This window comes from Narcine bancroftii, chromosome 1, assembly GCF_036971445.1.
Source record: "Narcine bancroftii isolate sNarBan1 chromosome 1, sNarBan1.hap1, whole genome shotgun sequence".
In the NCBI taxonomy this organism is placed as follows: domain Eukaryota; kingdom Metazoa; phylum Chordata; class Chondrichthyes; order Torpediniformes; family Narcinidae; genus Narcine; species Narcine bancroftii.
This window is the reverse complement of record NC_091469.1, coordinates 278115472-278133286: the sequence shown is the minus strand read 5'-3', so window position 1 is coordinate 278133286 and position 17815 is coordinate 278115472. Positions and strand designations below refer to the sequence as shown.

Here is a 17815-nt window from a genome sequence, read left to right as displayed (position 1 = left end):
GGATTTATTTTCCTCAGCAGAGAGGTTAAAACCTGGAGCACAAATGCAAAGTAATTAAGAACAGAGGGAAAATTTTTAAAATGTTTTTAAAGGCCTGAGATTCACTATCAGAAAGGATGGATGATAGAGGCAGAACACCTCATCCAATTAAACAGCATTTGGAAGTGAACCTGAAGAATTGATTTACAGACCAAGTGCTGAAAGGCAGGATTATATCGAAGAGTTTTTTGACCCAAGGAGAGACTTGGTGTTTCATAAATTTTCTAGGATTTGAAAAGGAATGTCACATCCACTTTGGAAGATTATTATGTCCAACATAATCTCGCTAATATATTATTTTAATCAAATTTAATACTAAGGAAAAAAAAGCAGGAGTTGTTACCCAATGCAGTATTGGATGGCATCTTTAACTATTATACAGTATGATTATATACAGGAAAAAAATGGAGTGATCTGATCAAAGTGATCAGTTGCCATTTAGAACCCGAAATTGTTCCCATAGTAAATTCTTGATACCATAAGGCAATAAAGAAATTAGTCTTTTTTTTTGTTTCTGATAAACAGCTATGGGACATCAACGTTCACTTGTCGTAAAGCTAACGAATGAATTTTATAAATTGTAGCCGATTTATCAAATTTGACAAATCCCCCACCAACACAGACCTGCTCCTCCAAATATTTCACGTGAAAGCAGGGTCTCTCTAGGGTGTATAGATTACATCCAATCTTCCAGTTGACGCGGAGAAATTACCTATCCCTACCCACGGGGTCTGAAAACAATCAATTCAGTGATCACATTTAGAGCAAGGTGAATGCCTCTCCTGTACATTCTCGCATAGTGGAACCAAAACACTTGCACAGAGACACAATCAGACAAAACTCACATAAAACATATATTCAGACACATACCGTCACACACACACTCGCCATCACAGAAATCTTGTTCGCTCCATTCAAAGTGAATGCATTGTTTTTATTTTTTTCCTTTTGTTAAAATTTTTAAAACACCAAAATCAAAGTTTTTAAACCAGACATTGATTTCCAAAATCCACACAATGGCAATTGAAAACCATGTATACGATCAGAGATGTAGTTTGATAATACACTTACTAACAACATAACCAATAACTACAGACCCAAACTTTTCAGAAATATTCCATTTAAAAGAATCATATTCAACAAAGTTGCAGTTCACACGTGGGAAGTTTTATAAAGGTTAAAATGTAGACATTGCTTCTTACCATGCATTTCAGTTTTGGAAAAACTTGCCAATTTTGGCAGGGATAACTTTTCCGATGGTTGTTGTGAAGGCAGCCCCTCTGGCCGATTCTGCTCCAGAGGGCTTTTTTTTCGGGAAAGAATGGTAAAGTCGCCGGAAATGATGATGGAGCTCCTGTTTATTGATGTGAATTTTCAAAACGAGTAAAGTCGAAAGCGGCAATGTCGAGGAGGACAGCTCGTCCCAATGTGAGTGATAATCAAGAAGAGCGATTCCTGTCGCTCAGTGAGGTCAAAGTCGTGAAGACAATAGTCAGTTTTTTTTATATAGGGAGCGGAGGTTGGGCGGATGTATTCATTATTTCGTTACACACAAAGCGCAGGGAACAACACGCTCTCTTAAGGCGAGAGATGTGTTAATAATGTTGTTGCAATCCCTTTAAAAGAAGTTGAACGTGTCCGAATCGTTCCAGACTCTGAGCGATTAAACTAATAATATTAGTTCCCCTTGTAACCAAAGAAAGCCTTGATCGGAATAATACATCAGCTGCTTGTAAACTTGTGATCTTCTCCAGTGATGGATTGGATTTGAAGTCTGTAATGTTGAATTGAGGAAGCAGGCTTTCTCGAAAAAGTCCTATGCCTGCCAATATAAAGGTCTATTTTCCGATTGGATCACCGAAAACACTGCTTTTAGCAGCCACGACCATTGAAATTGGTTGCTTTCAACCGCGATAACCTTCACCTGGGATATTGCAAAAAAATCTATCTCATTACCGGAGCATGTGGAGAGGGAGCCATCCAGTGGTCGGACTCCCCCAACACCAAAGCAGAATCACAATCCAAGTGCGTTTCGCCGGCCAAATAGTCTCATTGCCACCTGACTCCAATCCAATGGTCCCCATCACTTTCTCAACCAACTGCTTCTCCGATTAACTGAGGTGCCTTACAATTTTTCCCATCTTGTGGATGGTTGATGCTAAAGTAGAATACTGACGTTATGTGTCGGAAGTTCTTGCTTTGATTTACCCTTCATTTTTTTTATGGATTGGGCATTGAGCTTTGGGTTCTTTTGCGTGATCATGGTAGCTCGCGGTGGAGTTTGTAATTTTCACGTACTTATTTTCATTCGTTTCACCGGTGCGACCAATGAGCCAATTACTGCCTTTTTCTAAGTGCTCCGATGAACACAGCTGCAGTCTATCTGATGGAAGAACTCCGCAGTGCTGATGAGGGGATTCAAGTTTTGGACCCATTGACAATGAAAAAAAGATGGTGTGCGTCTTGTCACCGAGTTCGCTGCCCTGAGGAATTGCAGTGACTCCTCAAGCTGCTTTGACTGACCGTCAGCAGACATGTCCACCTTTCTTGTGCATTGCCACACCCCGTCAGTGGAGAATTTTCCCTCTTCATTCCCATCACTTTGTTTTACTGAAGATCTTTGAAACCAAAAAAAAGTCAATTTCAGGGGGGTGAGAAGTGCTGTCCAGGTAGTTGTGGGAGTTGGAGGGTTTGTTGTATTTGCCAATGGAAAGCTTGTCTCCTAATTTGGAGGCAGAGAGATCTGAGGGGTTCAGTTCTTGTCCCGAATTTGGATGAAACTGAACCAAGTGTGTTTGGGGAAATGTGGCATGCACTATTGGTGAATAAGTGCTATGTCCCAACACTGTTGACATCAACTTCCTTCACAATGCTGGCCATCAATACTTTGGACGATAATTAGCCAGAAGATCTCGAGTCGGAGGTTCGGGTCTGCAGCTCGGGTTTCCCATGGTTTGGACAAGTCTCTGGCTGCGTGAGTGCTGGAGCCGAATCGCTGGACTCTGATTGTGAGGGGCAGCTGGCTATTTCTGCCTTACCGCAGATTAAATGCAATTTCAGATTTATTGTCAGAGTACAGACGTGACATCACATAAATGAAAGGATTTAATATTAAAAGGGCAAGATCTTCTCCCTATTCTACATGAATGTGCATGAATCCCAACATCTTGTCAGAAAATCTACAATCACCTGCTCCTATAACGATTAAATAATTTACCCGTTTCCTTATTGTTCCACGTTACCAATACAAAATAACAGCGGTATTTGCCAATGAAACAGGAACCTTTAACGCTGAAACTTTTTGACCATGCAATAAGCCCAAAAAAAGTTTAAAAGTATATGAAGCCTGCTATCCTTAGCTAACATAGCCACTCTCTCAAATAAGTCCAAAGGACTTTTAAAAAGCTGTCACTTTAACAGAATATCCAAATCTTAAAGATGATATTTTATGGAAATTAATTATTTTACGGTGCAAGTTAAGAATCTTGACGAATTGAATGCTTTCACATGACTCCTGCCCACACCTTCTCCCACCATGCAACTTCACTCAACAACTACCTGCTTACCTGACTGGACAATAACTAATTGGGTGGGGTACATATTCTTTACCTCATCTGTAAGACTAAAAAAAGAAATGAGACAGAGAGTAGTTTTGTTTCCTGCCCTTTTTGAGAAATTAACCTTTAAAATCTGGAGACTTCAAGACAAGCAGCTATGCCAGGCAGGCATGAACGACCGCGCATGCGCTCATGACTGCCGTCACGTCACTTCGAGTTTGCGCCTGGTTGATTTCTGCTGCACTTCGGGAAATGTCATTTTGATTGACACGGTGGGCAGGAAGGTCTGTTCCTGACGGAGTGGGGTTGCAATGCCAGGTTGTGGCGAGGTAGGCGTTATCGGTGCACTTTCTGTACTTCATTGGTACCTTGTGAATGGGAATGACATGTGGCAAAGTTGGGGAATGTTACATTGTTGCAGAAGTTGTGCAGCGGTGTCGCGGGTGCTGTGTTTCCTGGGGATGTTCAAGAGGTCTGCTCCAGAATGAAGAGGTCCTTGCCTATCTTAAAAATAATATAAACAACCGCATTCAATAAAAAATTGTCAGCCAGCCAGTTAATGTCGCCTACTACCTAACAGTTGTCAGTGAAGTTTATTTGTTATTTCATATAAATGTTAATTTAAGTGGATGTATCCAGTTATACCGTTCAGCTGCCTGCAGCTGTGAGGTTGAAGATGGTTTTATTAACGTTCATTTCAGCTGTGATCACATGCCTGGTCAAGTTCGTGTTGTAATCCCCACAGCTTGATTTTAAATGTACTTAAATAAGACTGCACATCCACAAAGGATCTTTTAGATACAAAGGCAGATCAGCTCCTGTCAGAGCAGCGACATGGATCAGATCCAATTCACCTATCATAGCAACAGCTTTACGACGGATGCCATCTCACTGGCTCCACACAAAGCCCTGGAACACCTGGACAGCAAGGATGCATACATCAGGTTGTTCTTTATGCCCTAGTTCAGCACGATCCGCTCAAAATTGATCAGCAAGCTCCAAGATCTGGGACTCATCCACTGTGTAATTGGATCCGAAACTTCCTCACCTCCACACCACCATCAGTGAGGATTTGTAAGAACATCCCCTTCATCAGTACTGAACCACCACAAGGCCGTGTTCTTAACCACTTTACACCTATGACCGTGTGGCTCAGTATGACAACAACAGTGCCTACTTGTTCACTGGCGATACTATTCCATCTCGTCCATTCACCTTATCACTATTTTGTGATTATGTTATTTTTCAAATTCTATCCCAAGATTTTGAAGATACTGCTGCACCTTTGTGGAGAAATCCACACTGCAAGTCTATACAAGCAAGACCCCTCAACTCTTCCTCCGGTATATCCACGACTACATCGGGGCTGCCTCATGCAACCTCAATGAGCTTGTCAACTTCATCCACTTGGCAGCCAACCTCTACCCTGATCTCATACTCACCTGGTCTATTTCTGACAACACTCCCCCACCCCCCCCCCCCCCCACCTACCTGTCACATTTGTGGCCTGAAATGTGAAGTTAATAAAACATTAAACACAAGTTTTATCAGGTAAACTTCTCAGTGGCTTTATTTTCCCGTTTCCTTTGTTCTCCTGCTTGTGTTCTTATCTCTCTCTCATACCACGTGACTTCCGGTATATCTCATACATATTCATTATCATGACATCCCTCCTTTAATCAGAAATAAACTTTACCTTCACTTACCAATATCCCTCGGAAACATACAAACATCATAACTAATGGTAATACTATAACTCAACTACATAAAATTTACTTCCTACAACACTCATACATGCACTTTATGATATAAGATTAAAATACTGTCCCAAAGTTCTTATTAAAACTATGGCACAAAGTCTTCGTATCGTTTGGGCACTTTCCGGTTTCGTTTCGGCCTGCCTGCAATATTGTCGTCGCTTCTCGGTCGTTCACTCTCAGCGTCGGCAATACTGCTCACCACGGCTTCGGGTGTTTCTGCCGCTCTAGTCACTTCATCAGGAGTGCTGGTAACTGCCTCTGGAACATCATCAGGTCTCTCAGTTTCAGCATCTCATATTGGCCTTTCAACCCCTTCGCTCGATGTATCTCTGGACTGGTACCTTTTTACACCTGATACATTTCTCTTATACAGGACTCCAGTCGGAGACTTGACTGTCACCATACTGCCACTTCTGGATACGACAGTATAGGGTTGATGGTAATAAGGTGTGTCTAGCTTACCACCAGTTTCATGCCTCACTAGAACATTATCTCCTGGCATGATGTCTGAGTACTTGGCTCCACGTTTCGAATGTGTGTACAGCTTTGCTGCACCTTTCTTTTCAGCATCGTGGTCCCTCATCTCCTGGTCGTCTCGGATTTCCTTTATTTCTGGCATTTTTGTGCGGATTTTTCTCCCAAAAATGCTTTTGCAGGACTTTTTCCAGTGGTTGCATGAGGCGTTGCTCGATAGACAGCCACATAAGATAGCAATGCTTCTCGCCAATTTTGTCCTTCTGCGTGTGCAATCCTCAATCGTTTTTCAATGGATTGATTTTGTCTCTCTACTTCTCCGTTGGCTTGTGGCCATTTCGGAGTTACTTTATGATGGTGGATACCTGTGGTCCTCATGTATTCCGCAAATGTCTCTGAAATGAATTGTGGACCATTGTCAGAGTATAATGTAACAGGTAATCCATATCTTGCGAATATCTCTGATAACGCTTGTATTGTTTTTTCAGTGGTTGTGGACTTCAACACCACGTACTCATAGTATCTGCTGTAGTCATCTATCACTACCATAATTGATTCACCCGTCAGTAAAGGTCCAAGAAAATCAACAGCTACGTCGATCCATGGTCCTGTCGGGAGTTGCGTACTCCGGATCAGTTCTGGCGGATTACTCCTACTTGTGATTTGACATCCGTGACAAGTTTTAACAAATTTCTCTGCGTCTTTATCACAACCTGGCCACCATACCTTGGTCCTGAGGTTTTGCTTGGTACCAACAATACCTAGGTGTCCTTCATGCGCTAAGGATACGATCTTCGGTCTCAATCTTTGCGGTATCACCAATCTGCAACCTCTCAATACACACTGTCCGATGCAACAAAGTTCGTCTCTAATGGGAATGTAAGCCTTGTGAGTACACTTGTCCCATTGTCCACTCTGTATGCATTCTCTTACTTCCATGAGTTCTGGATCATGTTTGGATTCTCTCTCGACTTCCTTCGTAGTCACAGCTTTCGGTGTCGCCTGAATAGCTACGAAGCATACAAAGCTCTCTATTTCTGTTCCCAATTCTGACTTGGATTGTGGACCACCAACCTTCACCAATCTGGACAGCGGATCAGCAATGTTTGCTTTTCCTGCAATGTGGATTACTTTATATTTGTAGGGTTGTAGTCTGAGTACCCATCTCTCTATTCTGGCACATGGTTTGGATCTAGGTGCATAGATCACCTCTAATGGCTTATGATCTGTGATGAGTTCAAATTCAATGCCGTATAAATATGCATGGAACCTCTCACAGGCCCATACAAGTCCAAGTGCTTCTTTCTCTGTCTGAGAGTATCTTCTTTCCACATCTGATAATGATCTGCTGGCATAGGCAATGATTCTTGGTCCTCCATCATGCATCTGGACCAACACAGCTCCTAAACCAACCGGGCTGGCATCCGCTATGACTTTGGTTGATGCCGCCGGATCGTAATATCCAAGAGTTTTTGCATCTGTCAGGCTTTGCTTCAGCGCTGTGAACGCTTTCTGCTGCTCAGATCCAAAATGAAATGGTACACTTTTCCTGGTTAGTTTCCTTAGTGGTTCTGCCACTGTAGCGAAATTAGGAATGAACTTTGCACAAAAATTGACCAATCCCAGGAACCTTCTCACCTCTGTTGCGTTCTGAGGTGCACGTGCCTCTGCAATAGCTTTCACCTTGGCCTCTGCAGGGTTTAGTCCTTTCCGTGTAAGTCTGTGTCCCATGAAGTCAATTTCTGACACACCGAACTGGCACTTGTTTCCATTCACGGTAAGGCCTGCCTCCTGTAGTCAATATAGTACACGCCTCAACCGTTTGTCATGCTCTTCCTTCGTTGGTGCATGGACTATGATGTCATCAGAAATGTTGGCAACTCCAGGAATGCCTTAAATCACTCGATGGATTTCATACTGGTAGATCTCCGAAGCTGCATTAATTCCAAATGATAGTCTCTTGTAACGATACAATCCACTGTGAGTCACAAATGTTGTCACACCTCGGGAACCTGGATCCAGCTCTAATTGATGATAGCCCCATTTCAGATCAATTTTTGAGAATACCTTGCTGGTAGTTAGTTCTTGAAGTATTTCCTCCACTGTTGGTATAGGGTGTTGTTCTCTAATTATAGCTTCATTGGCCATTCTCATGTCAACACATAGTCTTATGTCACCCTTTGGTTTGGGCACAATCACTACTGGGCTGACCCATTGCGTCGAATGTTCCACAGGTTCAATAATGTCTTGTTCGATCAATTCTTTAATTTTGGCTTCGACTTTCCCACGAAGTCCAAACGGAGTTCGGCGCATTGGTTGTGCCTTGGGTTTGACTGTTTCATCTACCGCTAGCTTCAATTGTCGACCTTTCAGCTTTCCTACTCCTTGGAAGACTGCGGGGAATTCATGCTTCATATCCTCGTATGACTGAATTGAATTGACACAAGCTCCAATATGAAGTATTGCCAGGTCTTGCGCTGTGCTTCTACTCAGCAATGGTTCTCCCCTCTCTTCTATGACCATAAACTCTGCTTCGGTGTACTTATCTCCAGCTTCAACAGTTGCAGTAAAACATCCAATGGTCTGCAATGGCTTAGTTGCTGTGTATGGATACAGTTTCTTGGAACACTTCTTTGAGGTACAGATGATCTTTTTCCTTTTCAACTTCTCCCATAAATGTCGATCAATCACATTACTGTCACTGCCTGAGTCTACAATGACCTGCACTGTCACTCCACCAATGATCACTGGGACCTTCTCATGATGTACTTCATTCAACGTGAATTGGTAACAACTCTGTTTCTCCTGGGTATCATCATCGTCACCGTCTATCTGGCGAATGGTATCTTTCTTTCCAGGATACTTTCCTTTCCCCCAGGCTTTGCCTTTGGAAGTTGCACTCTTCTTCTTCTGGTCTGCATTAGACTTGCTTTTGCACTTCTTTGCAAAGTGGTCCTTACCTCCACACTTTCTGCAAACTTTGCTTTTGGCCGGGCAATATGGGTCTTTTCCAAAGTGACCTCGGTTTCCACATCGATAACACTCCACGTCCTGTGTCGACGTATATCTTGGCTGGTTATGGCGATGTGAGAGCCTCTTAATTTGCTGGCTTGAGTTGTCTTTCAGGGTCATGGTATGAAATTGCCCTTCAACAGCCTCTAATGCAGCAGCAATGGTTAAAGCATCGGTGAGTTCCAACTCACTCCCTCTTTCCAGTAGACGTCTTCTGAGTTTATCTGATCTGCAGTGCTGTACGACTTGATCCAATAATTGGTTGTCCAAATCAGCTGGTATGTAATTGCATCCAACAGCTAGCTGGCGTAGTCTCGTCACGTACTGAGCAATTGTCTGGCCATCTTCTTGTCTCGTTCTCCGAAACAAATGGCGTTGAAATGTAGCATTCGGTGTCATTACATAGTGTGCATTTAATGCATCTACCGCTTTCTGGTACTCATCCTTTCTTCCTGTGTTCAAAAGTGTTTTAAATGTTTCCCGAACTGCAGGTCCCGCAATGAAAAGAAGTAACGCCCTTCTCTGCGCTTTTTGTTCAACTGTACCGGTATCTAGAAATAGGCCACGACTTTCGGCGTAGGATTCAAATTCTTCCAGCCATGCCTTCCACTTCACACTTAGAGTGCTTGCATCACCAGTCGGGTCAAAATGAGCAATTCCACTATGTGTTAGAAAGTCACCATTTGCACCAGCCATGAGGAAATATTCCAGCCCCAAATGTACTGAGTCAAAGAGAAAATTCTTATCACCTTGAAGTTGTCTGTAATCCTCTGTAATCTTGTTTAGTCTTTAATTTTCTTCAAGCTTATCCCATCCTCGTCGCCAATGTCACATTTGTGGCCCGAAATGTGAAGTTAATAAAACATTAAACACAAGTTTTATCAGGTAAACTTCTCAGTGGCTTTATTTTCCCGTTTCCTTTGTTCTCCTGCTTTTGTTCTTATCTCCCTCTCATACCACGTGACTTCCGGTATATCTCATACATATTCATTATCATGACACTACCCTTCTTGGATCTCTCTGCCTCCATATTAGGAGACAAGCTTTCCATTGGCAAATACAACAAACCCTCCAACTCCCACAACTACCTGGACAGCACTTCTCACCCCCTGCAAGGATTCCATCCCCTTCTCTCAATTTCTCCATCTTCACTGCATCTGTTCCCAAGATGAGGTTCTCCATTCCAGATCTTCCAAAATGTCTGCCTTCTTCCATAAAAGTGGCTTCCTCTCCACCACTATTGGCTCAGCCCTCACCTGCATTGCCTCCATTTCCCACTCATCTGCCCTGGCCTCCTCTGCCCACAGACGCAACAAACATAGAATCCCCCTCATCCTCACCTACCACCCCACCAGGCTTTGCAGCCAACACATTATCCACCAGAATTTCCAGCACTTACTACAGGATCCCACCATCAGATATATTTTTCCTTCTTCCCTCTCGCCTTTCCGAAGGGACCGCTCCCTCTGTGATTCCCTCATGCACTCATCCCTCCCCACCCATTGCACTTTTCCCTGTGCCCGCAAGAGGTGCAACACATGCCCACACCACCACCCTCACCCCTGTTCGGGGCCGAAACAGGCCTTTCAAGTGAAGCAATACTTCCTTTTGTGGCACTCTCTACATAGGAGAGACTGGTCGCAGATTGGGGAGATCGCTTTGCACCTCCTCACCGTTCGCAACAACAGCATCTTCCCAGTGGTCAACCACTTCTATTCCGAGTCACACTCCCATACTCACATGTCTGTCCATGGCTTTGTGTACACTCTCATCCAGACAACCCGCAAATTGGAGGAACAACACCTTACTTTCCACCTGGGCACTCTCCAGCCTGATGGCATTAACATTGACTTTACTACTTTCCACTAAACCTGTTCTCCTTTTCTTTCCCCTCCCCCTTTCCTGTCTTTCCAGGGCTTCCACTCACCTAGCCATCCCTCCTCCTCCTCTGCTGCTGTCCTTTCCCTTCTCCACCTATCATTTCCCACTTTTGTCACCCCACTCTCCCCTCCCCATCCCCCACTCTTTGGTTTGGATGCTTGCCAGCATTTTCTCATACTTTGATGAAGGGCTCAAGCCAGAAAAGTCATTTCTGATTCTTTCCCTTTGACCTGCTGAGTTTCTCCAGCATTTTGTGTTTTTACTGCTACATTCATCTGGTACTATTAAATTCAGAATTAAAACATAACATTTATCCCATCACTTTTACTCCTGTTCTTGGAAATGACAAACGACATATTTTCTCCTGTAATTCAGTGTTGGTGTTGGAATCGAGGGGCATTAGGGCAACCATGGGACGAGCTCTGATTTTTATGCTGTGTTGAACCAGGGGAGGGGGTGTGGCGGCGGCAGTGGCGAACCGGGACGTGGAGATGGCGTCTGCAGTGTTGGACTGGGGAGGGGGGGGGCGGCAGCGGCAGAAACCGAGATTGGGCAGCGGAGGGGCACAATAATTTATTTTGGGGGTTAGGGGGTATAGCCTGCGAATGCCCCCCCCCCCCCCACAATGATGTTGACCCTGTGTAAATTACATTTTTGTATAGTGGGTTGTATAAAAAGGGGAAATGAGTCAGCATACAGGAGAGAGATTGAAAACTTGGCTGAATGGCGCACCAGTATCAACCTCACACTCAATGTCACCAAAACCAAGATTGTTGACTTCAAAAGGGAAAACTGGAGGTGTACAATCCTTTATGTTCTGTCTTCAGATTTTTTTTGTTGCAGTCTTTCAAAAGTGTCATACATTTATCGACAAATTGGAGAAGTGGTCTCAAAAATTTCTCGGGTTCGTGATACAGGTTACAGGGTTAAAAGAAACAAGTAGGTTGTACTTTGAAAGTATTCTGTTAGGCAGAATATTTTAGATGAAGAAAGATTGAGTTGAAGAGTAGACACATTCAGCTAAAATTACACAGGGCCTGGTGAGACTGACTTTGGAATATGGTCTCCTCGCCAAACAAAGGGTGCTCTTGTGGTGGAGGTCGTGTAGTGAAAGTTCATCAGGTTGATTCTGTGTCGTACATGAAACATTGCAGTTTGAGCCTATACTCTTGTGTTTGGAAGAATGAGAAATGATCTTCTTGAGCTATACTCATTCTTCCAATGGGGGTTGGTGTTGAGCTGGTGCTTTTCCTTGCCTGGGGTATCAAATCTCAGTCTTAAATGAGGAAATGGAGATGAAAAGATATGTCTTTATCCATGGAATCATGATTTTTTTAAAAATCCACCCTGTGGTACATTCAAGGCGCACAGATTTTTGGATAAAGTGACTTTAGGGTAAAGAGTTAACCATGAACTTGTGTGGAGGAGCAGCAACAGGTGGTCTAATGTTCTGCTTCCACTTCTGTTTCTTATCTCTGCTACATATAATTTCCTCAGTCATTACATTATAATCAATCCACAATTCTACAAGAAATGATAAAGGATATGGTATATATTTATTAAAGTATTGTGGCGAATGATTTGTCAAAGCAAAGAGTGTTGTGAAAGTAGTTAATTTTTTTTTGCTTGGCAGAATCCATTTGAAGCCTTTCCTCCTTCCCTCGGGATTACATCACCATGGAATATGACACTTGCAAACTTCAAAGTGCTTTAAGGCGATCATCGCAGCTTGGGCAGGAAGTTCTCCATCGTGCTCAAAGGAGAGTTCAGAGGTCAACTGATGGATCAAGGGGAATAGAGGAATCATCCATTCAGAAGGAGAAGGTAGAAATGCTGATTGAAGCAAGCCCAAGAACAAATTCTTTGGCAGCAAGTGATGAGATCTTGGCATTTCACGAAAAATGTAATGAACAGAAAAATTGAAATTAGAGAATATGTGTGTGCCATTTCCAACAGCAGGAGTAAAAGTGATGGGATAAACTTTTAACTTTGAGTTCAGCAGGCAGATCAGTGTAGCAGCATCTTTAACATCTTTTTTAGATTTCAGATTTATTGTCAGTACATACATGACATCACATACCACTCTGATTCCTTTTGCCTGCGGGCACAGCAGAATTACCACCAAGTGGTAGTGCAAAAATTAACTGAGCACAGCATGAACATGTAAACAATCAAAAGAACTGTAAACAGATAATGAATGCAAACAAACTGACTGTGGGATAGAATATGAAAAATAGCTTCATCACAAAACATAGTGATAAGGTGAAATGACAAGATGGGGCGTGAGGAACCGTAGTAATTTTAGTGCAAATAAAATTGCTTTGTTTCCTAAAAAGTGCTTTATTTAGTGTAAAAGAAATTCTATAATACAACATATTTGTTAACTTCTTAGACAATAATCAATGAAAATACTAATGTAGGAATGTCATGTCTTTTATTTTCCATCAAATTCTACTGCAATTGTAGAATGTGATGTGGAAAACTATATCAATAAAATTCTTGTTATTTTTAATAATCAATCACCCAAAATTATTTGTTGATGTATATGCATCATGTGGATACTAATCCTAATTTGTGTGTGATGGACCCTACCAGTTGCCCCAATAGCCACAAAGACTGAGGGGAACAATAGGCTTTATTGTGAAGACTTGAGCTGGCCCGAATCCAAGCCAGGGAAGGGAGAGGTGGCTTGACCTTTATGGCCTAGACCACAAGGGAGAATGTCATCAGGGGGCGGGCCAGCCTGTGCCTTGACCAGCCAATGACTATGTACAATCCATATCATTACTGTGTGTGCACATTGTTTTCTTACCTTTTAATTGTGTCAACCATTAATGTAGTCCAGCCATTCTCAATGGAGGCCATACATCCCCCTTTCCCCCCATAGGGGCCACAGCTCATTTGGTGGTGGGGGGGGGGGGGGGGGCGCCAACTGAAATCTTAAAATATTTTTTTTTTTTAAAGTCAGTAAAAGTACAGAACAAACCAACTAAACTTGACTCCTTCCCAGGGAATGGGGCCCACAAACTTTGAGCAAAATCCTAAGAGTTCATCACCATTGGAAGCTAATTAGTCTTCAAATGAAGACTCTGCTTCAGACACCCACTCGCTCTCTCAAACCTATCAGGTCTTGTGTCCCAGCCATCTTCATTTAAACTTATTTAAATATCTTACCATGTAAAGAGTATTTTATTGTGTATTCTTAACCAACTGGAAAGGATAATATGCATTAAAGTTAGTTTTACAGATTAAATGATGCTCCAAATGGATGCTATTGTTCATGAATATATAAACAAGTTAGACCAAGGAATCAGAAAGATAATTTCAAAATTTACAGAAGATACTGAAATTTAAAAGGTGATAATTCCAGAGGAATAATATGTCCAAATTTTTTTTAATGCAAAATGGGTTTGTAATTGCCATATTACTTTCAATTGATAAATATGAAATGAGACAGTGGCAGGAACAAAAAGGCTAATAATCTTTGGAAAATATGTCAGGATCTCTGTGGAGTGACCAGGTGTAACCCATTGTGCTTCTGCTTATGTCTCTGTCAGGGTGAAACAGAATTCCCTGACATCAACGAAGCCTTTGCTTCCCTTCTGCATTGTATGGCTTGTAGCACAAGGCGGTGTCGGGTAAGCATTAATGATTTTCATTTTTCTTCGCTGCATTTAAACTACTTGGAGGAATATACAGGTCAGTCTGTAAAAAAAACTTGAAGAGTATAATTAGTCATCAATTTAGTTAACAAGTTCATTAGTTTAATAGAATTAAAATACTGACCAATGCACATGAATTACAAAGGCCATATCATTTGTGAAGCACTTGAATATGTGTAACAGCTAGAAAAATGAAACTGAACTTGTGAAAACATTTGGTTAGTGTTGGATAGAGGGCAAACACAGATTTATTTTGAAGCAGTAGGATGAAAGGTAGGTCAAATTGAAAACAAAAAGTCCCATTTTTAGAAAAATAAGGATCTGCACCTAGAATCTGCAAAGAATTTGAAGTGTAAAATATACTGCCAACCCGATAAACTGATTCAAGAAGATGGGAAGCATTTGGGAAACCAAAAATGTTAATATCAAGGGTTGACTAATCAGCATTTATAAGTTAGGATAATTTGGGCATGTTTCAAACATGGAAGTAACTGGAGTGCCATTAAGAAATTATAAAATTACCCTCTTCTTCATGTTAAAGGCAGTGTATTTTACTGAGATGCTTAATTTCAATTATGTCAATTAATGAGAAGATCCTCCAAATTACCAGCACCTGACTTACCCTGTTGTTAATGCGCATCGAAAGAACCAAAGACTTGTTGATCCAAACCAAGGCTTTGATTAACTAAAAGACTGGAGCATATCACAAGTAGGTCGACCAGTCCAGAATGACCTGGTCTGGCTAGGAGCAATCCTTTAAGACCTGCCAGTAGGTGTGGCTACGCTCTCAGCCAATCACAGTCATCCTACACTACCATCTGTACATATACACGTTGGTGATAGAATCTGTACTATCACACCCGTCATATTAATAATTGAATTAATTACCTGTTTCTGGGAGTAATGAATGCAAGCGAAGTCTGAATGCAATTAAACTATTATAATAATCCTATAATATTTAACTTGCAGCATTACTATAAGACTGTACCAATATGCAAAAGAGAAGAAATAGAAGAAAATCATATCCAACGCTATCATGCAGATCTGAAATATCACAAGAATTCACCAAGCTGTAAAGCTCCAGTAAGTGTGCTACCTATATTTAAATTTGGAACGAAGAGAAATAACAATGGCTTGTGAAGCTTCAAAGTGAACCCACAGTGCAGTTGATGGAACAAAGTTTAAAACAACAAATAGAATTGTTGGAAATGAGAAAGAAATTGAATTTGTTGAAAATATACAGGTCAGATATTACAACAAAGAGAAGGGAAATTTGCATTTCAATTTTGAAATTCTGTTACATGTTCTGTCAAAAATATTACTTTGGCTGTCCATTTCAAAGTGATCTGGTGTTCTGTCTCACATTTGACTTTTGGATTTTAGACTAGTTGAACAAGTGGTAACCATTTTTATTTCAAATGTCCAAAAATTCAATTTGTTGTTTGACAAAAACTAGATCCAAGTGTATATTTTAATTCCTCTGGCCTGTATTTAGTCAAGCACATAGGCCCAGAATCTTGGCTGCACAGTTTTGGTGCCTCGTGATAAGCAACTTCCTAAACCTCCAAGTAGTGATAAGGAAGTGCAAAAATCTTTCAAGAGGCACTAAAGTGTTGCTTGCCATGTCTTAAATCGTGAAAAAAAAATAGGCCTGCAGGTGTTTGCAAGGAAGGAACCGAACACCTTTTTGAAGTTTCCTCTACAAGACTTCTGGGCTCTCAGTCAGAGCTACGCCTGCAGGACAGGTAGGCTTGCATCCAAGATGGCAGGTTATCCTGGGAAAGCAGATGATCTGGCAAAATGAGTATCAAATGCATCTTTGGCAAAAGGTATGTTTTGTTTTAATACAAACCAATTTAACATGATTTTTTGCATTTTTCTAACAGATTAAATCTACTGACAAGGTGCATATCCAAGTGGCCCCAGGTTCTTATGCAGTGACAGGAAAATCAAGATCATCTCTCAGAGAGCAGACTCATGTCATACATTTGGGACCAGATCAGACTATAGATCTCATTTTTAACGTATGAGCCACAAGGAGTACAGTATTACTTTGGGAGAATATCATAGCCTTGGGGTTTTATTTCAGGAGGAGCTTGAATTTTTCAGTATTAATGCAATGGTTATTTGATGTGTTTTATTAAAAGGCTGGTTTCTTAGTGAGCACTTTAAAAATAATAAAGTGACTATTTCATGAAGTGCTTCATGAAAAATTTTAAAACAAAGTATAATTGAATCACATCTTTTGTATCATTCATTGGTTGTGACAATTTTTATTGAGCATGAGTACAGATACTGTGTTAACATTCATTGGATTAACTTCTCATTTGTTTTAATAAAATAGGTGACTAAATTCAACATCAGAACATATAATAAACAATTAAATTTAGTTTGGAAATTTTTGAAATAAATGATTCATGGATTTTTAAAATTTCTCTTCTGAAGGAAATGGCACTGACCATTGCAGGAATTTTAATGTTGCTACATTAAATTTTGAATAATTAAAAGTTTAATATTGCAGGTTACGATAAAAAATGCATTTTTTTAAATCTTAATTTGTGTATTTTCAAATAGGATTATTGATTTTTACAGAGCAGCATTGCAGGCCCATAAAATATCTTCTTTATGAAGAAAAAAATGTCCCCAGGTGGATCACAAACAGGAGGTCGAAGATTCAGATTACAAAGCATAACCCAAAGCTTGATCAAAGAGATGGCCTTTAAGCTCTTTAAATAAGAAGAGTTTGAAGAACAGAGATGAGCAGTGTAGTCTATTTAAAGAGAATGGCTGAGGGCTTGTTGCATGGGTTAATTTAAAAGAGCAAAACCAAGGCAGGGGAAGATTTAACTAATATTAAAACACAGACTGCTGAGTTAGATTGAACGTCAGGGTGGAAAATAGAACCAAGGTAGAATGAGTTGATGGAACCTGAGAAAATGTTCCTCCTGACTTTTTTTTTTAAATGGAGTTCTAGAACTCACTATTTAAGAGAAGTTGAGCATTTATTTTACATTTACATGCTGTGTTAAACTCTCAATGCAGCAAATGAAAAATAGGATTCATCTCATTGGCTTGGCTGTGGACAAAAGAAGCCAAGTGTAAACTCTTAACCTTTAATGAGACCTATTCCAGGAAGTGAGGGAAAAGAGAAACTTGACACCTTCCCAGCCCAAAGCATTACCTTCCCAGCCCAAAACATTGCCTTCTATGTATGCTGCCTGACTAGCTATGTTTCTCCTGTATTTCGTGTGCTGGTTCAGTTTTCCAGCTAAATTTTCCTTTTTCCTTTCAGAACATCCCAATTTTATAACCAATGATATAATTTCAAATAGCAGTCACAGTTATTATGTAAGAAACATGGAAGCTCCCAAACAATGATGTGATAGTGAATAGATGATCATCCTAGTAATGGCCTCTTTGGGATGCATGC

General features: G+C 41.0%; 2 protein-coding genes across 6 annotated transcripts in view; one reads left to right on the top strand and one right to left on the bottom strand.

Annotated features, from left to right (window-relative positions):
• dennd2b (DENN domain containing 2B) overlaps positions 1–1524 on the bottom strand; it is a 354119-nt gene extending 352595 nt beyond the window's left edge. The window contains exon 1 of the mRNA XM_069900472.1: positions 1242–1524. The gene's annotated coding sequence lies outside the window, so the exon portion shown is untranslated. The remainder of the gene's footprint in view (positions 1–1241) is intronic.
• The window catches only part of akip1 (A kinase (PRKA) interacting protein 1), a 70285-nt gene extending 53675 nt beyond the window's left edge, over positions 1–16610 (top strand). For 3 of the 5 annotated variants that reach the window (XM_069900583.1, XM_069900557.1, XM_069900565.1), the window contains 4 exons: positions 12357–12547; positions 14281–14361; positions 15355–15468; positions 16272–16610. In XM_069900583.1, the coding sequence (XP_069756684.1) occupies positions 12401–12547; positions 14281–14361; positions 15355–15468; positions 16272–16415 (486 nt within the window). In that variant the 5' untranslated portion in view covers positions 12357–12400 and the 3' untranslated portion in view covers positions 16416–16610. Of the gene's footprint in view, positions 1–1339; positions 1468–3824; positions 3926–12356; positions 12548–14280; positions 14362–15354; positions 15469–16271 lie in introns of those variants that run through there. The other 2 variants (XM_069900573.1, XM_069900548.1) reach the window with 2 other exon arrangements.
• The last annotated feature ends 1205 nt before the right edge of the window (positions 16611–17815 follow it).